Below are 23,987 nucleotides of genomic sequence, written 5' to 3'. Positions count from 1 at the left end.
CACTGCAGTCTGCAGGTCCTGGCAGTCAGCCCTCACACCCCACTCACAACCAGGTGCACTTAGCCAATGGTGCAGTGCTCAGGACCCTCAGTGGACCCTGCCTGCTGGCTGCCTGGTAAGGGATGAAGCCCCCGGGCTGTCACTCTGCATTCTGGCCTTTGTTTGTTTTTGATCAAGGTATTTTCCACCCTGGGTGGCTTGGGCCAGCTGGTAAAAAGATGCTGCAGATTTGAGATGGATCCTGGCTGCTCCCAAGTAAGGTGGGGAGGATATTTCAAGAGACCATTTTGTGGCTGGAATGGGAAGGGTGGGGGGTGGGGCTGGGAAGTTACTCTCATTGATTAGCAGGGTGAAGTTGGCATGAAACTTGATTGTATTTGCTTCCAAGAGCTAGTGTCTCGCCCTCAAAAGCTGTCAGTTCTAGGGGTCCAGCTGCATTGCTCAGGAAACAGTGGGGGTTGGGCTTATTCATTTTGGAGGGATAATGTTGCTTTCCCCTCCTGGTTCCTGAATGGTGTGGTGAGTTTCCAGGAGCTTTAAACAACATTTTGCTAATCCTCTGCTGGCCAAAGCGGTGAGAAGATGCTGGACAGAATATGACTAAGGGTCCTTTCTTAAGAGGCTCCTCTGCTATTCAGAGTCTCGCAAGTGATGCATCTATTTATGATGGGTTTAAAGATGCTGGCCCGCTGGCTTGGAGATATAGTCCAACTGCAGCCCCAGGTTCTAGGGGACCTTAGGATTTTCAATGCCCTGTGATCCTGGGGCAGGTGACAGCAGGTTCTAGGCAGAGTCTGAGCAGGGGAGTACAGGCAGGATGGAAAGGCAGTTCGTGCGATGTCTGGGAACATGTCTTTGCTGTGCTAGGGCTCTCTTATGGCTCCATCTATGCGAGCGGCTGACTAGAAGGCATGTGTTTGGGCAGTGATGAAGGTGTCCAGAGATAAAATGGTGGCCTAAGGATTAATAGACAGAGAGATCTCCAAGGCCCTCGTTTGGCAGGGTGAAGCCAGGCCTAGGGAGTGAAGGCCGTGTTCAGAGAGCCCACACTTTGGTATCTGGGATGTGGCTGGCTCAGTTTCTGGCTGGGCAGTCCCAGGGCCAACACTCACTTTTGTTATTCCCCAAGCAGGACTGGCACAGGGCAAAAAACCAGGGAAGCTCTTTGCATGCCCCAGCACTGAACGCTGCTCTCGTCCTTAGGCATCAATGCCCAGGCTCGGAAGCTGCAGAGGAACCGTGCAAAGGGCACCATGACCCTGCTGACGGGATGCAAGCGACACTCCACGCCACCCACCCTCCGACGCAGCGTGAGCGAGACCAGCCTCAGTCACGTGGGCTCGCCAGAGGAGGAGCAGCTCAAGAGACATTACTCCACGCTGCCCGAGACCATCCGCAGCCTGGAGAGCTCGAGGGATGAGCAGCAGGCCCCCACGGCGGAGCGGAATGGCAGCAGTGTGCGGTACTCCCTCTACCAGTCCCCTCACCTCCTACTCCTGCAGGGCTACAGCTACCAGCATGTAAGCACCCAACCTGTCACTCTGTGAGGCTTTACTTACATTGACGGTCTGTGCGCTCCCTCTACAGCCCATGCCATCAGCTCCTGACAGTCCCAGCAGGTGCCCTAGGGGAGGTGTGGGTTTTCAGACACTGAGATGCTTTATGGCGTGGCATTTGCTACTCTCCTGGAGTCCAGAGACATGCTCGGAGAGTGGGCTGCTACATCCCCTGCCCCAAGGGAAGGGGGATCCTGGCACAGAGATGCTGAGGGAAAGAACTAGCGTCTGCTAGTAACCCCGAGAGCCACTCAGGCTGACTGCAGTTGTGGCCTGCCGGGGGTTTTGAGAGAGAGTTGAGTTTTCTCAAACAATATTTAAGCAGATGTCTTGTCTCTTGACTTTGCTGCAAGGGCTCCTGCTTGTTTGGAGCATTGTCCAAGTTGCGTCTCTTTGGAGCCATGGCGAAACCTGCATGGCGACAGGGACAGGCGTGAGCGTCAGCTGCTCAGGTCAGCCAAGTCCTGCTTGCATCAGAGCCCAGGAATAAGGGTGGAGTGGGCACAGGCAGCCTACCTAGAATATGCTGGGTTTCCCTTTGGGAATGTCCCATAAAGCACTAAGGTGAATGCAGTGCAAAGCCGCTGCACTGTGTAGCAGGGGTCGGCAACCTTTCAGACGTGGTGTGCCAAGTCTTCATTTATTCACTCTCATTGAAGGTTCCGCATGCCAGTCATACACTTTAACGTTTTTAGAAGGTCTCTTTCTATAAGTCTTTAATATATAACTAAACTATTGTTGTATGTAAAGTAAATAAGGTTTTTTAAATGTTTAAGAAGCTTCATTTAAAATTAAATTAAAATGCAGAGGCCCCCGGATCGGTGGCCAGGACCCAGGCAGTGTGAGTGCCACTGGAAATCAGCTCGCGTGCTGCCTTCGGGACGCGTGCCATAGGTTGCCAACCCCTGCTGTATAGTGTGCCGTAGGGCAGCATAATAAATACCATTGGGGCTTGGCAAAGGCACTCGCCAGGGGCGATCAGGGAACTTTCCTTGCAGAATTTAAGATTTGATGATTTTTTAAAAAAAGCCTTCATGCGTGTGACGAAAACCTTCCTACTGTTGGCCCACGCAGTGCCGTCTGCCTGAGTCTGCAGCCAGGCAGCCGGCAATGACCGAGAGCTCCAAGCTGCCTCCATTCGCTTCCATGGGGTGTTACCTCTGAAGCTGCTCTGTCATCGTCTGTGCCAATTTAACACCCCTGAAAGGTGATACGTAGATGGGTCATGTGGGAAATTTCAACCACTCCCCAAACCCAGCATGCACTTTGAGTACTGGCAGCGAATAGCACTCGTCTTCCGGCTACTGACCTACTAACTGTTTTGTCAAGGGTTGAATGCCAGAGTTTGCTAAGATTTCGTGTTCTGTTCTGTTGTAACACAGATCTTATAGTCCTTGCCAGCTGGTATTGTGCTACCTCTGCTTACTATAGGGTGCACTGCGAGCCTCTAGAACAACAACGCTTGTTATCCCCATTTTACAGATAGGGAAACTGAGGCACTGAATAGTTAAGTGAGCTGCCCCTTGTTGCAGAGCAAGTGAGTGGAAAAGTTAGGAACAGAGCCTTGGTGTTCTGGTTCCCTATCCCCAGTTCTGACCACTAGATCCCACTGCCAGTGCAAGAGAGAATGGGTCCTGCTCTGTCCTCACACATGGAAGTCAGTGAAAGATGCACTTGTATAAATGAGGGCAGACTTAGGTCCTGTGTGATTTTGTCTTAGCTGCCGCCCCTTTCTGTAGTCTGAGAAGAGAAATGAGAGTGGAAGGTGGGAAAGAAAAAAGTGCTACAAAGAGCAAGTGAAACCCACTGATCTTGACCTTGGAGAGAGGGACTCTCCATTTATGTCTGAGTTCCAGAATGTCCCTGACTCCGGTTATGGAGTCACACTGAACAGTGATTTTATAGAGCAGTGATTAGTGATACATGAACTCATTTGAGTTAACGTGAGAGTGTGCTGATGGCCAGAACCATCCTGAGAGTTGACCAACTGTATCTGAAGGGTTGATGTGTATGACTTAATGCTGTGTTAGTCCCGTAGAAGTGGGAAGAGTCAATGAAGTGAATGCCCCTTACTGTTTGCAAACTAGCAGATGATACCAGATAGCTTGGGGCAGGTCAGCAGATCTCCAGCTGTTTGCTCCCTTTGCAATGCATCCTGGGAACAGTAGTTCACTCATTCTGCATCCATATACCCAAAAGGCGCTGCTAATCTTTGATGTTAATTATTGGCACTCATTATACTGGAGTAGCTATCCAATTTCCGAGGAATTATATAACCTTCCTCCCCAGCTAGAGTCAAGTGGGATGGATGCAGGTTGCTCCGTTACTTGTGTAACGGTACCAAATGTATTAGCCGGTACATGTAGCGAGGCGATAGGCACAGCAGAGTTACATAGCAATTGCAGTGGAAATCGAGCCATTGCGTGCTAATTGCTCCGAGTCCTGTCTCTTGTAGCATGCCTCTTCTGCTGCATGAGTCACTGCCACGCCAACTCAAGTTATAATTTGGGGAAAGCACTGCAGTGTTTGGAATAAAAAATAGCACTGCAGTGCAAAGATATGGGCTGTGGGCACCCAGGGAACTGCAAGAGGCCACCGGCACGGATGAGTCAAGATACCAGAGCGAGTGACCAGAGAGGGAAAGCTAGATTCATGGCTTGACGTCCTGTCAGATCAAGGCACTTGTGCAGCTGCCCGGGGGTCGTGCCTGCTTTGCTACCTGTTTTCATGCTTGCGTTCTAGGATAGCTTGGTTTACCTGCTGAACCGCGAGCAGCACACAGTGGGCCACCGGACTCAGTCCAGCAAACCCAGCATCAGCCTCTTCGCCCCGGACATCCTGCCCCTCCACTGCACCATCAGGAGACTCAAGCTGTCGAGCCGCTCCCGACACCGTTCGGAGGAGAAGCTGATCCTTGAGCTCATCCCGGGGGCCAGTGTGTCCGTCAACTTCTCCGAAGTGGGAAAGACCATCGTGCTGCACCACGGAGACCTCCTGTCCCTGGGGCTTTACTACCTGCTGCTCTACAAGGACCCCACGAGGGCCCAGCCACTGCCTGCACAGACGCTGATGAGGCTGAAATCTATGCATCGTGCCTCGGACCCTGAGGCCCCCGTGCTCTGTAAGATGTGTGGCAGCCAGCTCAAGGAGAGGGGCCCCTCCTCCAAGAGGCACGGGCCCTCCCCCGCCTCAGGCCAAAGATCAGCCAGGAAGAAGCTGCAGCTGGAGTTCGAGAGAGCTGCCGAGGACGTGCTGGTGAGAAGGATCATGACCTTGATCGAGCCTGGGGGTGACGATCACAAGTTGACACCGGCCTTCCTGTTGTGCCTCTGCATCCAGCACTCCGCCACCAGCTTCGAGCCGGGCGACTTCGGCCAGCTGCTGCTCAAGTCAGCCAAGATGATTCAGAGGACGGTGTGGGTCAGTCTGTGAGCTTTCCTAGGGGAGTCGGGGACACGGGGTAGTGCCGGGGACGCAGCAGGTGCTGTAGGGTCTCCGAATAACACCTCCTGTGAACTCGAAACCTAGGGTGGGGTATTCAAACTTTGCCCGTCCAAGGGCCACATTGGTGGATCCGGGGGCCCAAGGGCTGCACTTACCAAATCACCACCGTCCTTCCCTGTCACCCAGCTGTGCAGCCCACAGACACTAAGTTTGTGAGGCTCTGCCTGGACGTCTGCCCAGGCTGGATTAAAGCAGGTGGCAGCCCTGAGGCGCACTGTAGATCCCCATGTAATTCGTAGAGGCTTGCAGGCCTTGAACTATCTTGCAAGGGTCCGTTGATGAGGAGCCAACCCTGTCCATCAATCCGAGGTCTTGTCCCCTCCCTCGCCATAGCGGTTTGAGAGATCCCAGGGGCTTGGGCTGAAGGGGTTGCTTGGTGTTGATTGATGTGGTCAGAAGGTGCAAGGAAAGGCCAAACCCCTGTTAAATGTTTGATGTTCAACCCGTAGGATGAGGGGTAGCTCCTAGCCTTGCTCAGTACCACCCCTCCTTTCGCAGCCAATGGCCTTGGAAGCACAGACTGGAGGCCTATGGGAAGGGTTTTGGACTGCTGCTGCCGTATGGGAGAGGTCTGGGTTTATAGGTCACTGCAGGCCGGAGTCATTGTTAGCCGTATGCCTGGTCACGGGGCAGGAATGCCAGCTACCATACATCACAACCCTCCATGTTGCTGCCCAACTGTCAGGGAGCGTGAGTGGAGGAAATGCACTTGTGGAATCAGGGTTTGTACGTTTCCTCCTTGTTAGAGATCACCTCGTTCTCCTGCAGCGCGCGGTGCCATTCTGGCCTCGTTTACACCAGACTTTGTTTCTCACCATTGCTACCCAGGTGAGGCTGCAGGCAGCCACCAGCATTTTAAGCAGAGTAACCCTGCTCAGAGCAAGTTTAGGACAACACGATGATTAGAATGGCAGTAGCCTGTCTAATACAGGTGCAGCTGGTAGCAACGGTGGGGAACTTCAAGGGGAAGCGTTCCTGTAAATAAAACCTTAGTGCCGTGCAGCACATCGGAACTGAAATAACAATCAGTCTGGTGGGCACAGTGAGACATACACAGGAATCCCAGTGGGCAACTTACCCTGAAATAAGCACCTACATATTGTACACTGTAACACATAAGGATATATCTGCGTAATTATATTCTAGGCAATTGCATAGTTCCAGGCTCCCTGGTTCCTTCCCGCCCCATTCCTTTTTGTGCGCTTGCAACATATATTGTAATTATATTAGCAAATCGAGCGTGCTTGTCGCCATAGCATCTGTGCGTCATTTCCTTTCGTTTAACTGTCTATGCAGAACAGCTGCAGTTGCTAGAAGGTGCATTAGAGATGGAGCAAGTCTCCAGTAGGCATTTTAAATATAGTTTTTGGCACAAGTTAAACAAAAGTCACCAAAGTTTTGCTCTGCCTTCCAATAAAGCGCAGAATAGCCAGCCCACTCAATGTCCCTGACAAAACTATCCCAAGCTCCTGTCGCAGATAGTACTGTTTCCCCTGGGTGTTTGTGTGTGTGCGCGTCCCTGTCTCTCTCTGCATTATGGTTATCTCATATTGACTTATGTTTTCCCCCCCATTAACCTAGGAGAAAACGAAAGAGCTGGCCGAGAAGCAGTCCCAGCAGTAAGTATCACCCGTCTTTACTCTCTCTGCCTTCCTCCTGCCCCACTCCTGCTTCCTCTTATGAATAGCGAAAGAGCTGCACCTACAGGGAGAGAAATTGCCAAGAGGGAAGTTCTGTAAAGAGCACTAGGCCAAGGCAGCATTGTTAATATGCAGGCCCCGATTCAGCAAGGTGCTTCTGCTAATGTCTAATTTAGGTAGGGGCTTCTTGCCTGGTTCACCACCAGAGCTGGGCGACCTTTTTTTACACACCACTTTTTTTTCGGCGACAAATGCAAATTCAGCGACACAGGAACATTTTGTGAATTCATGTCCGTTTTGGCGAATTGTTCGTTTAGAAAAACAAACACAAAATCGGAGAAAACTCAAACGTTTTCTATATTTTTTTCTTTGCAATGACTTGGTGTTTCAAAACGTCACACAGCTCGACCCCCTACCTTGCTGAAGCAAGGACATAAAGCTTTTAGCACCCCTGCTGTCCGTGCCCTTTATAAGGGTAGATAGAAGGCAGTGCTGTCCTGTGGCCAGGAGACGGCTAGCAGAGGTACCTGTGGGCCTCACCACATCCTCGCCCCTGGAAAAAACCAGATGCCCTAGTGATGTAAAGAGCAATGAAAGGCCACTTTTTAAAAGCAGCCTTAGCCCAGCTTCTGATTTTGCAGTTGCATTTTCCCACCAGCAGTTAGTTGCAGATGCTGGCAGTCAGAGCACATCTGGACTTGGAGCTGGGGCTGTGATTCCCAGCTCAAGGAGACATACTCGTACTAGCTCTCACCGAGTGAGCATGCTAAAAATAGAGTGTAGCCATAGCAGCGTCAGCAGCACGGGGGGCTAGCTGCCCAAAGAGCACGCCCATCAGAGATGCTAGGTGTGTACTTGGGGCAGCTCATCCCTTGAGCTACCGAGGCTATGCTCTGTTTTTAGCACATCAGCTCGATCAGAGCTAGCACCAGTACGTCTCCTCTCACTTGGAATCATACCCGCAGTTCAAAGTGCAGACATGCCCTTTGATAGTGGAGTGCTAGCATTTGTGCCAGCAGAACTGGAGGCCATTTAAAAAGATTTAGGCCCTTAAAGCACAGATGGGAGCGAATAGAGATTTTCCTTTCATAGTTTTACAGTAACACCTTGGGGGTTTTGTTGTGTTTAACGTAGTGACAGTCCCCCAGAGAGTTTAAATAGACAAAGGGAAGGAGAGGAAACAGGTACAGAGCACTGAAGTGACTTCAGCCAAGGTCTCTTACCAGGTCAATGGTAGAACTGGGAATTGAACTGTAGTTTCCTGAGTCCTAGTCTTCTCCCCTAGCCATTGGGCTATGCTGCATGTTAGCCCTCATGACACGCTTTTATACCGGGACCCTGCACAGGCATTCCCTGAAGTGATGTGATTCCTTGACAGTCAGGGTTTACATGCATGTGGACTGCAGGTATCCGGATGCATGCTGTACATTCCACAGCCCTGAATGGGTTCATTGCCTCACTCCTTCCTGTGTTTATGCTGGATCCAACCCCAGTACGTCCCCCAGAGGCCTGGCGTTGGCCTACTTTTCCTTACACTATTTTCTGAACATCACAAGAGTGCTGCGTTTCCCCTCTTGTGTGATGTTGGGCTGCTGCGTGTTTACCTCTTGCACACTTGCAGTCTCGCTGTTTCTGCCAGCAGTGCCAGCTATCACCAGCAGCTGGGAAGCCCAGCCACACGCTCTTCAAACTAAGGTTGATCTCATATTAAATGCGAGAGCTTCAAAAATGGCTATTCCTTTGGGTACCCAGCTTGAGACACTCTAAAGGAGCCTGGTTTTCAGAGGTGAGTACGCTGCACTTTCTGCAAATCCAGACCCTTTTCAGGTGTCTCACAGTTGGGCATCCCAAAAACTGAGGTCCCAAGTCACTAGTCTCTTTAGAAGACCTTGGCCCTGTGTACATCTCAGATTTGGGGAGTGCCATTTTAAAATTAGCCATAATAGGCGTGAGCAGGAACCTTGGGTAGAACTACCTCCTGCAAAGGGTAATAGCCACATAGAGTGAAGCTGTAAAATCCAGGGGTGAACTATGGGGCAGTCAGATGACTTGGTGCTAAGGAATTTCATGGGGGGTATGGTAAATCACAGTGTGGTAAAGATAAGCCTATCCATCTGTTACAGCCATATAGTTCCGCTTCTTCCGTTCGGGGCTGTGTACAGGTGTCGGTTCATTATTGTGTTGCGCGAGCAATCCTATAAATGTGGCTAACAATGAAGCCTTTTTGCCCAAAGTCCCTATTTTTGACCGGTTTAAAACAGTCCTCAGAAAAATATCTTTTGAGGCTGAAATTCTTCATGGTTGTTCTAAAGTGAGCTGGTTTTACAAAGTTATCAGAAATCCCATCCAACCATTTTTTGAGTGATCATAGCATGAAAAGCGTTTCGCTAGTTAAGAAATTTTCCAGATGCTTTAAAAATTTTTTTTTATAAGCCCTCGGTTAACTCAAGAGGGTTACTGCTCTCTGTACCATACTCAGCCTCTGGATTGAGAGCCCGTCATCAGCACTAAATTCACAGGCAAAATCCCGGATGGTTGAAAACAGTCTCCTCAGCATTTGCAGTGCTATATAAAGGGCCTGATCCTGAGAGGAGCTGAGTGCTTTCAGTTCCCATTGACTCAGCGCCTTTCGCATCAGGCCAAAGTGATAAAACAAACATTTGATCCAAAACTTTGCCTTTGTCAAGAGCATTTTTGCAGAAAGTCTTTTTCGGTTTCAATGCTGCTTTAGTGCACTTGGGCTCTCCAGCCTGGGGGTTGGGGGCTGCTGTTAATAGGGCAGGGCTCTGGGAAAGACTTTCAAGAGTGATTTGTAGGTGCCTAATGTGAAACACCTTAAAAGGGGGCTGGTTTTCAGAGGGCAGGTTCTCACGAGTCTCAGGTTGGGCAGCTGACATTCCCCCCGTCGCTTCCGAGAATCTTGCCCAGTCTCGACGACCCTGTTGGAGTGCCGGCTGCTCCAGGCTTGATTTTTAACCCATCACTTTTCTCCTCGTTTGATACAAGCCCCTGTATCCCACTATTGGCTGCCACCGTACCGTACCGCATGACCAGGGGAGAAGGGATCATGTGACCACCATTAGCGTTGTTGTTAATTCCTAAGAGCCCGGGAAACACTCGGCCCCTTCAGCTCCGATTGAGTTTGCTCAGCATTTCTCAGGCGGTGCTCAGCACCTGACTGTAAAACAGCAGGTCGGAGGTTCTCAGGATGGTTAGCAAGTCACCGAGATCCAGCATTTGGTCTCTGGGGTGCTGGGCTGTGGCGTTTCCGCTGATTGGGAAACAGGAATCCCATTGCCAATTTGCAGACTAGTTTCACAGCACATCCGTAACTCCCCAGGGGAAGCCAGCTGCTGGGTTTGGTTTGGGTTTGCTTTCTAAGACCATTACTCTTGTGCTGGCAATAGTCTGTGACCGTACTCATTCTGAAACTTCTGAGAGTGTCGGGGAAAAGTGTGTCGATGCAGTTGCAGGAGAATATAAAATACTGGAGTGTTGTCTGTGCTGCCGGTGTATCCATTACTGCATTGTTCATGCCCACTGGGACTATCCTGCATCGCCAGCCTCTGAGAGGGGCACAAGCCTTTCCCGTAGCCAGGGGCTTCATGCACACACAGAGAGACTACAACTGCAACCAGCTTTGTCCTGACTGGAGTCTGAAACGCTCCTCTTGCCTTCTCTGTCTCACCAGTCAGGATCCTGGATCCCTGTCCCGCTTCACCGTCACAGACCTGGTCCCGGACCTGCAGCACATTCTCTTCTGGATGTCCAACTCCATCGAGCTCCTGTATTTTATCCAGCAGAAATCCCCCACCTACATCCAGAGCCTGGAGGAGGAGCTGGATGTCAAGGGTAGGACTCCTTCTTCTTTATACCGATATGCCTCTGCCTTTGTACTGACAAAACGTCCCCAGCCGTATGCCCACTGTGCGACATGTCAGGCAAAGGGGGCGCTGTAGCACCAAGCTGGTTTGCTGGTGTTGTCCTCCCTTGCTGCTCCAGCAAGGTACTTCCATCCTGACTTCAGAGACCCCCGTGTTGCCTCTTTATCCCAGATATGCCCTTCGATAGTATTGGGGTTTGTGGAAAGTAAGGGAACTTCACCCACAGTGCTCATGACCCCACCAGCTCTCTGGGACGTCTCCTGAGCAGGTTCTTGAAGGATAAACTGTGGTGCCTTTTGTGGCACGTCCGCTGGAGATTGAGCCAAGGCAGCCACAGCACGTGGACGCTTGAATGTCCTGCTGGGATCTGCTCACTCTGCTCCCCGTTACTCAATCCTGAGTGCAGAATTGCTTACCTGTGAAACTGCAGGTGCAAAGGTAAAAAAGGAGGCTGGATTGAAGTCAGTCTTAAAATCAGGGCTTTTGTGTGTCAAGAGTCCCTTTTAAACAGACGTGAAAAGGAGGTTATTCTTCGAATGCTTGTTCATGTCCATTCCAATCAGGTGTGTGTGGGGGCACGGCAACTGTAAGATTTTCCCCCTAGGAGCATCCATCGGGTTGGCCTGGGCGCCCCCTGGAGTCACGCCTTCATGGCGCTCAATATAGAGCCCTGCCAACCCGCCAGCCCCTTCTTACCGCCGGTGATGGTTAGCTGGAATGTCCCATAGGTCTTGCCTTGGCAAGCGCCTTTGCAGTGTCCATTGTATATAGCTGTTTACCTCTTAGTATAGTTAGTATTAATAGTTAGTTAGTGTTAAGCAAGTGCCTTTCCCAACTAGCTTGAAAACAAAGTCCCCCCATTGTGTAGAGTCGAAACTGAACTCTTTCCTGGGATTTTGGTTTATTAATGAGATGCTAAAGCTCAGATCAAACTTTCTCCCAGGTTTAGCTGCTCCCAGGGTTCCTCCCTCAGGATTGCTCAGCTCACGCCCTAGATCCTCTTTCACTGGAGGACTACTCCCTTCTCCCTTATATCTTCATGGGGTATCAAGCCACCTGCCTTTGAGTCCAGGGAACTCACTTGGCCCTTGTCAGAAGGGGCTTGCACAATGATGAGCTCTTGCACGTAGCCTTTTGAAGCCATGAATGGATATGATTTTGGGGCATGGATCCCATTGCAACCAAGGGGTCACCATGACTTCTGTCACCAAGAATGGACTGGTATCTATGTGTTGATACCTGAGGTAACAAGGTCCTTTCCCTGAACCCTTAGTCCTGGCCACTGAGATAAGAGGAAAGGGATGCAACATCGGTAAGGAGGAGGCTCTGGGAGTATTCTGCAGGCCGCCCAGTCCTCCAGGCCACAGTTGGAAACCCCTGCCTGGCTGCCAGCCCTTGCTCCGCATTCTGCAGCCTCACCTCTCACTCCACCCTGTGAAGTGAATCCATTAGATCGCAGACCAGACCGGCTACCTGGTTAGCAGTGTTGCTCAGTATTACCGGTGTCTCTGGAAGCACTACTAGCTCTCAGGGCTGCTAAGCTAAGTCCTCCAGCCCTGTGAACACTTGGGAGGGAAATAATCCCCCTTATCAAATGAGTGGTGACAGCTTGCAGCCGCAGGGAGTCTAATACGGTGAGGGGATTAGCCGGGCTTCACTCTCAGCGTGGCCTCGTTTTCTCATTCCCCTCGGAGGGAGAGGGAGCAAAGCACTCAAGAGCTGAGTGCTGGAGGCTCTCCATGTCCTATGCTATCTTGGTTCCCATGCTGATACAAGATGTAAAGACCCATGTGCGGGTGGGAGGGTGGGACAGCGGGTGCATTCTTATTCAGTGAGAGCTCTAAAAAATGTGCTTGTAGGCTAAAAATACTGCAGCCCTCACAAAGTGCAGGGCGCACATGAGCAGCTGCTGGGAAAGTGAGATGATAAACCCCAGGAGTTGGGGTTCAGTTCATCCATTGCAGGGCTCAGTACGATGTCAAGAGAAGATCCTGAAACTAATTAGGTCTTTATCTTTTCCTTGAATCTTTCTCTGGGTTTTCTTGCGGCCTGGTGGCTTCCCCACCATTGGTCTGAGTATGCCCACCCCTGCTGTTCCTCACTGTTTGGATAAGGGCTTCCCAGTTGTCCCAAACTATTTTCTTTATGTTTCTCACCATTGTTGAGTCTGTGTTAATTTAAAGGGAGATTTGTCAAAAGCACTCAGTGTCGGCCCAACTCTGCTCCCACTGCTGTCAATGGCAAAGCTCCCACAGACTGCAATGGGAGAGAGCTAGGCCAGCGGCTCTGAACCTTTCCAGACTACTGTCCTCCTGTCAGGAGTCTGATTTGTCTTGCGTACCCCCAAGTTTCACCTCACTTAAAAACTACTTGCTTAGAAAAATCAGACATAAAAATACAAAAGTGTCACAGCCCGCTAGTACGGAACAATTGCTGACTTCCTCATTTTTACCATACAATTATAAAATAAATCAATTGGAATATAAATATTGTACTTATACTTCAGTGTACAATATACAGAGCAGTATAAACAAGTCATTGTCTGAAATTTAGTTTGTATTGACTTTGCTAGTGCTTTTTATGTAGCCTATTGTAAAACTAGGCAAATATCTAGATGAGTTGATGTACCCCCTGGAAGACCTCTGCGTACCCCCAGGGGTACACGTACCCTGGTTGAGAACCTCTGAGCTAAGCTAACACAGAGTGATTTTGAAAATCCCACCCTTGCTCTCCTTCCTCATTTATTACGGGCCCCATTTTGTCTCTAGTATCCTCCCCCTCAACACCCACACAGAACACAGGGCATGGGCACAGACGCTGTCCCCCTGGGTAGATTTGTAAAAGTCTCTCTCTCCATTTTTGCAGCCCTTATTAGTAGTCGGCCATTCCTAAAGGTCTCTCTTTTCTTCTTTGCTCACCACTCCACTTTCCCATCACAATACAGTCGATGTCATTTTGTATCCTTCTCTTCGAACAACCCTGTATGAAGCCTCGCTGGAACTGCAGTCTTTTTCTTCTTAATTGTGGTGTTTTTTAGGGTGACTAGCTGCTTTCTGCATTGCTGGGTTTCAATACTTCCTTCGACTGGGCCTTACTCGCTGGGGTGAGATGGCGGCTTCACTGAAGTCAATGGCAAAACTCTCATTGACTTCAGTAGGGCCAGTATTTCACCCTATTTCATTTCTCACAATGTGCGTTCCTGAATCCCAGTCATGCCCGTGTACAGCTGCGTTCTGTGAATCCAGTCCTTACTATTCTGAATTCAAGAAGTTTCCTTATTATTCTCACAGTCGTGATCAGTTTCTCCCTGTTGGTAAAAAGCAGATTTAGGATGGCTTCTCTTCCAGTTGGAATCTCCACTTATTGGGTCATAAGGTTGCCTTTACATCACTAAGGGAAATCTTTGATCATTCCTGGATCCAACACAGGCAGGGATTGTTGGGAAGGCTTCACGCTGATTGAGAAAAGGCGGAGAGAGCACTTCGGGCAGAAAGACTGGATCGTTCTGAAACCGAAGATGAAGGATAAGCATATGAATGCACAGAAGTGTCTGTGCACAAATGCCGGGGTAGGGCTGGCTGAAAACCATGAACGCTTTTCACAAAACATCTTGCAAAAAATTTGTCCCTGTTTTTTGGCAAAAGAAATTTGAAATTCAATTTTTTTCAGCCAGTTCTATCCAGGAACATGGGAAACAACCAAGTGCTAGAAGTATTACTAAGTGGTGTCAGTTATTGTGTAGCTGGCAAAACCCACACCCTACTGGATGAGTCCCATAACTGGAGTATTACTATGGGTAAGTACAGTCTACAGAGATGAGCGAGATGGGTGATGCTCAGCTTGCAGGGGACTATCGATAGAGAGATGTGAAATATATTTACAGTGCCAGCAAGCTTACAAGGAATGAAAAGTCAAGGAAGATGACGGTGGGCATTTGCTGCTGATCACTAGGACGGGAGGAGAGTGAGAGAAAAACCTCCTGGGCCAAATCTCCAGCACTCAGAACCCTAGGTCATTGTGTTTAGGTGGATGATAATTACCCAGATACATGCTGGGTAACATGCACGGAGAATTCTGCTTAAATTGGCCATGGGCAGATCCAAGCAGGTTCTCCTTGCAGCAGCTAATCCAATGTTCTGTGACTCTCGGTCCTTCTGTTCTATAGCACCAGCCCCTCCCTCTGCTGCTCCCTAGTATCAGATCTTCTCCTTCCTTTGCTGGCATTTAGTAGCTGAAGGGTCTCTGAGATGAACACCTGCCTGCGTTCCTCTCTCATATCCCCGGAGGGATTCTGGGACATTTGTCTTCCCTGGCTGGTAGCGTTTGCTCCCTCCTGGGCTGTAATCGGTGGGAACAGCTAGATTTGGGTTGCTGTCTAGAGAGAGGATTCTTTAAATAGGTCTGTTCCCTTAGTGGGAATGGTCTCTGGGAAAGTGAAGTCCATGGCATGTGCAAGAGTGAAGGCAGCAAGCATGCAAGTGAAGGAGCATTCTGGGTTTGTGGAGTGAGCGACATTTGCTTAAAACGCCAGGGCATTGTAAGGGAGAGAGATTTACCCCCTGCCCATTCCAGGCCTTACTTCAGCAAAGCACTTAAGTGAGTGCTTAAGTCCAGCCCTGTTCAGCAAAGCACTTAGGCACATGCTTAACTTTTAGCACGTTCTTAAGCCCCATTGACATCAATGGAACTTACGCCTGTGGCTAAATTAAAGCAGGTGTTTAAGTGAATTGAGCTGGATGGCTGAAGTGGGGCCATCCTGACTCGAGGGGCTGATGCTCAGCCAGGAGGGTGGTGGCAGGGGTGACTCCGGGTACCAGCACAGCAAGTGCGTGCTTGGGGCGGCACGCCGCGGGGGGCAGCGTGCCGGTCGCCCTGAGGGCGTGAGTCAGGTGGCCTTTGGCGGCATCTCTGCGGGAGGTCCGCCAGTCCCACGGCTTCAGCGGCAATTTGGCAGAAGGTGCCGAAGGCGCGGGAACGTCAGATCACCTGCAGAAACACCGCTAAATCCGCGTGACCAGCAGACTGTCTGCAGGCGCGTTGCCGAAGGCTGCCTGACTGCCGTGCTTGGGGCGGCAAAAAATATAGAGCCGCCCCTGGGTGGTGGGTCTTGGTGGGGGAGGGAGCAGCGTAGTGTCATATAAATACATCTTGTGCCTGGGCAGGTTTTGGTGAATCAGGCGGGATAGAAATAACATAAACAAGAGGGTGAGGGAAAGGTTAAAATCAGTATTTTGGCCTCTTGACATCCCTCAGGAAATATCTGTGGGAAGAGTTTTAAAAATAAAAAAGTCGTAGCCTGAGAATAAGTGAAATACTTTTGATTTTCAAAGTCTAGCCGGTACATTGGAGTGCACGGAACCCACAGGCTGGCAAACGAAAAGGAGAGGTTTTTTCCTAGACCTTTTCCCTTCCCATTCATTGCTATCTAGACCAGGGGCCAGGACCGCCCCCCCTTTCCCAGATTGCTCCATGGGGGGAGAGTTTTGTGAGAGATGGGGGGATTCCAGGTGTGCAGAAGGATGAGAAACCCTGGGCTGACCCCCATCTTTCTACATGTGAGGGTGTTTCTCCTGGCACATGTTTTTAACACCTTTTCCACTCAGGTGATATGAAATAGTCTGAGAAAAGCATTGTACCCCCTGGGAAATGCAGGTGTTTAGACCTTGCTGTATGAGCAATTCTGTCCTATAATTAGAGCAGATGGAATAGTTAAAAAAAACGCAAAACAAAACCCAACAACCCTGATTTGGGTATATTTTTGTGACTAAAAGCCCCATGTTCAGTTCACAGCTTTGTGGGGACATACCATCCATGCATCTCTGGATGCCCTGGTATTCATGAAGCCGTGTGCCAATCCCAGAAGCTTCATGAATCGTAGCACTAATTAATATTTGCCTGAAAACTTGTGCCAGAAAATGTGTTACTTCTTTTTCGTTACTCTCCTGATCCCATGTGATTTAGATGACCAGTCAGGCAATACAAATAATGGCTACAAAGTAGTCAAAGCAAACCGTTTGTGAACCAGCCCATAGGCTGAACATTATTTGTTGAAACTGTTTGGTGAATACTTACAAATAGATTCACAGAAATCAGCACCAGGGCCCAACTGGATCCTCACCGAACCCGGGGCTGGCTTCCTATTGAATATTATTCCCACAAAGCTTTGGACAACAGTTGAGAAACTTGAGGACAGCTTGGGTGACAGTCGCTCAGGACCAGATGTATTACTGGGGACTTCCTTAAAGAGATCACACAATACTGAGTACTTTCAGGACCTCACGGAATCCATAGTCTACACATAGGAAGCGCTATCCCTTGTGTCTCCATACCCCTCTCTGCAGTCACCCCCACCTCTCGGCATGTGATCAGAAATATTCATAACATGGACTGGCTATGTTTGGCTGTGATCCTTATTTTCCGGTTTGAAATCCTGCACTGGCAGATTCCCTAGCACCTCGGCTTTCAATTTAAATTGCCTGAGACAGATGAGCACCAAGGTTTCCTTCTGCATCGTCAATGTTATTTTTCATGTCAGATTTGAAAATCTTATTATGGCCATGTTTTTAAATTGACTTTTCACTTCAGAAACTTGGGTTCGCATCAACCTCGGGTCACATGTGAAATGAGTTTGAGTGGTGTCAGCCTGCTCTGGAGTAGGTATTTGCCAGCCTTTACAGAGTCCAGAGTGATTAGCAGTCTCAGTTCCAAATAGATCAGGATTAAAATAGCAGATCGGGACTAAGGTTCCTTGGCACAGCAGTGCGGGGTCCTGCTATTGGAATAGCAAGTGGGGCTGTAGACCAGGATTCAGGTGCATTACGCAGTGCTGTATGTGGAAGTTTACAATGCTCCTGCCTTCATTACACATGGGTTGATTGAGTCTTATTAGCCCCTCACTTTCCTGAGCCTTAAAAATTCACCAACTTACCTCCCTGAACTGCCGCAAAAGGGTGTGTGGCTGAAAAGTCCTTCACTAACCATCTGCAAATGGGACTTGGGGAATGGTCAGGTGGATGATGTCATGGAATTTCCCTCTTTCTGATTCCACATCAAAGGAACGTGGGGGTGGGGCTAGTTTGGCAAAGCTATCGGGACCTTCTCTTCTGTTCCAAAGGCAACGTTTTCTGACAAGCTGCGTTTGGAAAGCACTTCATCCAGCTGCACAAATATTCAGCATATGGGGCTGGCGGGGCTGCAAATCTGGACTGAAATCGAAGCATTGCTAGAAGAAAAATGTTAGTCAGTGGGGGAAATATTACCCCTCCCCCGCAACCTATCAGTGCCCAGAAATACAACATATATGTGTTTAACAGCCACTGCTATGGCAACCCCATGTTTTATTAGATCTGGATTTCTGTACACACTCCCTGCTCACAATGCACCAAGGAAAGTGAGGTGCAGTTTCACGTCTTTAAGGGAGAGCCAGGAAAAGGCCCCAGCAGAATGCAGGGTTGGAGTTTTCGATTCCTGACATGGCTCCCAAGCCACTGTGGAAAGGGAAGGCACCAGTATGAATTTATATTGTCTCCAGTGCAGTGTCCTTTGGAGACTGACTAAGGGGCAGGCGGATCCTGGCACAGATGATACAATGAGAGAAGAAAAGGGAGAACCAGCTGAGTTCTCCTGTAGTGGAGTGAATTCAGGGGGTTGCAGTCACGGCCCTGGAGACTGCTGCCATCAATTCAAGCTCGGGATAAACAGAAGGGGTTCAGCGGGGCAATGGAAGTGTGTCTGCTCTGCTCTCTGATCTGGAGTGGACCATCTCTGCTAGGGAACAGGAGCTCTGTCTTGTGCATTCATCCTCAGGCCTTTTGCTGTGACTGCCAGCACTGGTGACAGTGTCAAGGTGCTTTTTGTGATGTGGGTATCTGTCCACTAAAATGAGAGCACCATACGCACCAAATGGCCTCAGATGGGAATGGCTTCTCTTTCTGAACCTCTGTCTTAAAAGAGCCATCTTGAGCTGTCCAGCTTCTCAAAGTCAAGCCAGATAAATGCGCCTTCAGCTTTAATTTCACTAGTGCAATGGGGACATCAAGTGGCCAGGTAAAGTAGTGCAAGTTGTGCATCGTTGTGAACGTCCCAAGGATGCATCTGCTACCTGATTTTTTTTCCATTTGAGAGTGACTGTAAGAAATAACGTAGGCATCAGTTCTCCTCCATGCCAGCTCCTCTACCACTCTTTGAAATAGTCCTCACTGTTGGGAGCCTTCGCGAGACAGCAGTGTTAAGTTATGCTGCCCAGTAGGGAACTGTTGCTGCTACAACACCGTTTGATTTGCTCAAGGGCACACAATGAGTCAGTGGAAGAGCTAGAAATAGAATCCAAAACTTCTGGCTCCCAATCCCACCCTGTAACCACTAGCCATGCTTCCTTTGCAGTAACAAACCCATGGCAGTTCGGTGTATGTCAGTAGACTTTGCATAATGAAATACAGCATCACAAGTTGACCCTCAGAGAGACAATTCGTCTACTAAACTAACAAACCCGGTTTGGAGCCCTTTGCTCTGACGCATTCCATTGCTGTCTTTGTCCTTTAGGTTCTAAGGAGTCTCTGTTCTCTTCAACCATCACAGCCAGCGAGGAAGCCATGACAGTCCTAGAGGAAGTGATCATGTATACTTTTCAGCAGTGTGTCTACTATATCTCCAAGGTATGTGCACCCCCAACACCTCCCCCTCTCTCCCGCTAATGCACAGCCTAATCCAGAGGGCTGCCAAGGGCGAAGAGGAGCTTTGTGCTGATGGTGTCTTACTGGAAATCAAAGGGGGATGATGGGAGAGGGAGGAGAGAAGTCTCCCAACTGAGCACCCGTGCCTGAAATTGCCCTCCCTCTCCCTCCTGTCCTGGGACAGCAGGTTCTTCTTTCTGCTGAATTAAAAAACGCTGGTCTCTAGGATGCAGTGCAAGAAATGCTGGCGCCAGGGGATTTGATTTCCCTAACATTCCTGAGTCACTGAAGAGGGTCAGAAACGACGTTTTGAGGGCTCAGAAATGATCAAACAGGTTGATTTTTTTTTAAAAACCACATCGATGTTTTTGGATGGCCCAAGTTATTTAGCTGGTGTTTTTTTCTATTACAGTGCTCAGCCAGGATCAAGGCCCCATTGGGCAAGGCATAGCACAAACATATAGTAAGAGAGAGAGACCTTGCCCCAAAGAACTTGCAGTCTAAATAGGTAAGACAGACACAGAGCAGTAGACTCGGACTTAGGGGCCGGGGTGAAATTCCCAGCTGAGCCATAGGCTTGTGGCCTGACCTTAGTTGAGGCATTTGATGTACCCTGTAAAATGAGGAGGATACATTCCTAGCTCTCAGGTGGGTGTGAGGATAAAATCCATTAAGGATTACGAGTGCTTGGATGCTGTTTACTAACATGAGCCTCCCCCATTACTATAGTATGTGAGCGCCTCATGATCTTTGAAAGATGCTACGCTGTATAAGAATCTAGATAGCAAACTGGGCGAGTTTCAATATAATCACCCTAGCAGGTGATTGGCAGGGGGGAGAGCTGCATGTTGGATACCTTGAACTGATCGCAGTGAATTTCTGGCAGGTGAGAGGTCCCTGAAGAATTAACAGTAACACTGTCTCCTAGGGAGGCATTTGCTCATTACGGTGTCCCCATTCGTGAATGGCTTAGCCAAGGCTACACAGTCACTTTCACGACCAACTCTTATTCTCCCTCACTCCTCCTTGTAACTTTTGGATGAATTTTCCTCTGGGCTCAAGTGTCCCAGTGATGGTCAGAGCCCGAGGAGAGTGTGAAATTACGATGGAACAATTCTCTGCATGGCTAGCGACTTGGAAACAAGGCACCAGGCCACAGGAAGCCAGGAAGAAATGAGTGGCCCACAGATCAGTAGGAAGAGTTGTTGGGATAGTGCGTCCAGCCCTCCTCAGCTTGTTTGTGATTTACAGTACAGTAATAGCCCTGGGTATAATGAATTGATTCATGTACATGATGGAAATATTCCTTCTGGACTCGCTCCGTTAGGCCCCTGGAGTGAAATTTTATTGCGAGTGCTCATTACAGAGCGCTGAACAGTGTGTGCAGTGTGGGCCCAGAGAAAGGCTGCTTGTGTCTGCAGGGTGGGGACTTGTTTCCATTGAAAGAGACGTTAAACTCGACTGATGCTGCTGCCTTTCCACCAGCTCCCCCTGCCAGGTCTGGTGATTACAGACTTGGCCTCTCGCTGGGAAATGGACTATTTTTCTTCTTGATTCTATTTGTAGCTCTTTTTTTCCCCTCTGTGGAAAGAGTGTTCCACTATTCCAGCAGCCTCTCCCCCTCTCTGATTGGTTGATGCTTATCCTGTCTCATTTGCATACCTAGCAAAAGCTCTGATTGGACACTGCTTTTCAACCTTTCTCATTTACACAAAGGGAAGTGTCTCTAATTGGACACTGCTTTTGTCTTCTGCCTTTTTTTCATAGCATGTGTATTAGATCTTCAGTTACCATGTGGGTGCATAGAACGGGCACATTCCTTTCACTTAATAGCTACAGTAGTTTGTCTCTCACATTCCGTTTGTTCCCCAAAACAGACCGAGACCAACTGACCACCATGTATGGTGTGAAATTATTGCTTAGGGACAGGGCTGAGCAAGCTTGCAGGTCACAAGGAGTTAGTCCGTGAGGGGGGCAAGAAATATGCTCTTCCTTGTTTGAGAACAGCAGGGCTTGAGCTGGTTATGGGATCATGGAAACGAGAGATTCAGAAGACCTGTTTAGGTCACCATCTGGCCAATGCAGAATTGCTTCCCACAGTAAATCTCCAGCGCTTTGAATCCTGGACTTGTGTATTTCTTGTCTCCTCCCTCTCCAGTCTCTGTATGTATCTCTACCTGCCCTCCTGGAGTGTAACCCCTTCCAGAGTGAGGGCCAGGAAGGTTGGCGGGCATCATCCCAGTTGCCTGAAGAAATACGCCGAGTTGTGTTAATCTACCAGGCTACGCTGGACCTGCTCCACCAGTATGAAGTGCACCCTGAAATAGCCTCCCAGATGTTTGCCTACCTCTTCTTCTTCTCCAACACTCTGCTCTTCAACCAGCTCATGGACAAAGGCGAGTGACCTTGGGACCAGGGAGTGAGACATTTGTGGGAGGGGCAGGCGTTCCCAAAGACTGGTCTTGTCTGTTTTGAAGACCTCTTTGTGTTTATTCATTAACTAAAGTAACAGACTTAAAATGCCCCAGTATTGCAGCCAGCCAGGCTATGAGATGAGGATCGGCCAAATGTGGGGAAAGATTTTACAGCATCTGTTGGGATGTTTTAGGTTGTGAGGGGCTTGGACACACCTGGAATTCTGCATTCAGCAAAGGAGTCTTGCTGCCCTGTTACCTAAACTCATGTTAAGCTATTGAGCCCCCGTGCATAATTCATCAGTATGGCCCCACTGCCAGGGAGAGACCCCCAGACTGGTCCTGACAGCAAAGCAGCCAACTTGTTTCCTACAGGGGATAAGGATGCTTTAGAACTTGACTTAAGCTATTGAGTCCTTTGTTTAACTGGTGTCAGCAGAGAGGTGGTTAGGAATAAGTGTCACTTTCAATCATTCAGAGCCCTGCTTCAGCACTAAGACTGGGGTGGGGTGTGAGAGAGGGCGGGGGGGGGGGCAGGACTCTGCCGGGCTAGTAGCAATTAAACCTATGGGAGCTAGAGGCTGGGTGGGGGTGGGGCTCAGCTACACCCAGAAATGAGGTCTTTGTGACTTCACTTCCTTGACTCTGATGGGCTCCCTGGATCGCAGCCTGTGCGTTCTGCTCTCTAGGTGTATAGTTGGCTCAGCTAACAGCTTAACTCGGGTTTTAGCTTCTGCTCCCTTGGCTTGACTCTGCCTTTATATTTGCTGTCTTGCCCGAGTCTGCTGCCTTTATCGATAACGCTCCACTAACCCCTTCTTAATGCCTTGGATTTTCACTGTGATTCCATTGTTCATGGGGATGTGTTCAGGGGTGAAAGTAACTTAAAGGACTTACCAGTAGGCCGGAGTTGTTAGGGGGGCGGAGCCTCAACCAGAAGGGGGCGTGGCCTCCACTGGAAGAGGCTGTCCTTTAAATCCCCAGGCCCTTTAAATCTGGGCTCTGCTGCAGTAGTGGTGCCTGGAGCCCCTGGCCCTTTAAATCACCGCCGGAGCCCCGCCGCCGCTACCGCAGAGCTCCAACAGCGGGGCTTGGGTGGCGATTTAAAGGGCCACTGCCAGGAGCCCCAGGCCCTTTAAATTGCTGGCCTGGGGGAGCCAGCCCAGTACACTGTACCAGACCGTACCGTCTTACTTTCACCTCTGGATGTGTTCAGCCTTTGTTAGCTCTCCCCCCAAATTAACCTACCACCCCTCTAATCGCTTGTGCTGGGGTTGGTATAAGGTCTGCCATTTTGATGCCGAGCGGAGGACAGGCCACAGGCTGTTAGTGGAGTTTGTTCCCCAGCACCGCCTGATTGCTGTGCATAATAAAACATTGCATCCTGCTTCTTAATTGAGGCGAAAATCTGCTCATTAATTAATCCTAATTACCGCAGAATTCCAGTTGAACTACAGAGCATGTGATACCTGTATAAACTCCAGCAGCACCTCCTTACCATCAGGTGTATTGCAGCTAATACCATATGAGTTAATAGGAGTTGGGTGCTTAAAGAATTAACCTAATTTTGCCACTCAGCCCTGTCAGGCCTCTGTCCCTCTTCCTGCCCAGCTCCGCCCCACTTAGAAACAGAGTCTCTGTGGTGAGCCGCAGAGCAAAGGCTCTGCCAGCGCTGCTCCCTCCGCCCTGTCCAATGGTCCACTAAGCAAGAACAAAAAGGGGAAGGGAAACTGTGTGCTCCAGTCCCTTCGCAGTGCCAGCGAGTATGTTGTTGAGCCACAGCCATGACGGCCCCTGGATTTAGAGCTTTGTCGTTGTCGTTGTTTCAAATAGAAGGTAACTTTAGAAGGTGCCAGGGTGTCAGTTCTGGAGCTTGGACTCCTCCATTTGGCCCTGATTCACCAAAGCACTTGCTTAACTTTGAGCATGCCAGTGTTCCTATACCTGTTCTGCGAGACACATAGTTAAGTCATAGAATATCAGGGTTGGAAGGGACCTCAGGAGGTTATCTAGTCTAACCCCCTGCTCAAACCAGGGCCAATCCCCAGACAGGTTTTTACCCCAGTTCCCTAAATAGCCCCCTCAAGGATTGAGCTCACAACCCTGGGTTTAGCAGGCTAATGCTCAAACCACTGAGCTATCCCATTAAATGCCATACAAGCAACTTATCTTGCAAGGTTTTATCCAACTTTTAAGACTTTTTTGCCAGTTTGAATGGTGGGGATTTCCCGAGAGCTGCTGTTTACATAGACTCTTGGATGCATCAGACCTGCAGACAGAAAACCATCCCCCATCCAGTATTGGACTGGACCTGCAA

The 23,987-nt window shown here is 49.5% G+C and overlaps 1 protein-coding gene across 4 annotated transcripts in view; it reads left to right on the top strand.

Annotated features, from left to right (window-relative positions):
• Nucleotides 1-23,987, top strand: part of RADIL (Rap associating with DIL domain) — a 73,565-nt gene that overhangs the window by 30,268 nt on the left and 19,310 nt on the right. For all 4 annotated transcript variants that reach the window (XR_006175134.2, XM_042853124.2, XM_065560146.1 and 1 more), the window contains 6 exons: nucleotides 1,204-1,520; nucleotides 4,299-4,976; nucleotides 6,642-6,679; nucleotides 10,392-10,552; nucleotides 19,126-19,238; nucleotides 21,415-21,652. Coding sequence is in view for 3 of the 4 variants with exons in the window: in XM_042853124.2 (XP_042709058.2) it covers nucleotides 1,204-1,520; nucleotides 4,299-4,976; nucleotides 6,642-6,679; nucleotides 10,392-10,552; nucleotides 19,126-19,238; nucleotides 21,415-21,652 (1,545 nt within the window). In the remaining variant the exon portion in view is untranslated. The remainder of the gene's footprint in view (nucleotides 1-1,203; nucleotides 1,521-4,298; nucleotides 4,977-6,641; nucleotides 6,680-10,391; nucleotides 10,553-19,125; nucleotides 19,239-21,414; nucleotides 21,653-23,987) is intronic.

The sequence above is a fragment of the Chrysemys picta genome, chromosome 10 (assembly GCF_011386835.1).
Source record: "Chrysemys picta bellii isolate R12L10 chromosome 10, ASM1138683v2, whole genome shotgun sequence".
Lineage (NCBI taxonomy): Eukaryota > Metazoa > Chordata > Testudines > Emydidae > Chrysemys > Chrysemys picta.
The sequence above is the reverse complement of the archived record's forward strand: the minus strand, read 5'-3'. Positions and strand labels throughout refer to the sequence as shown.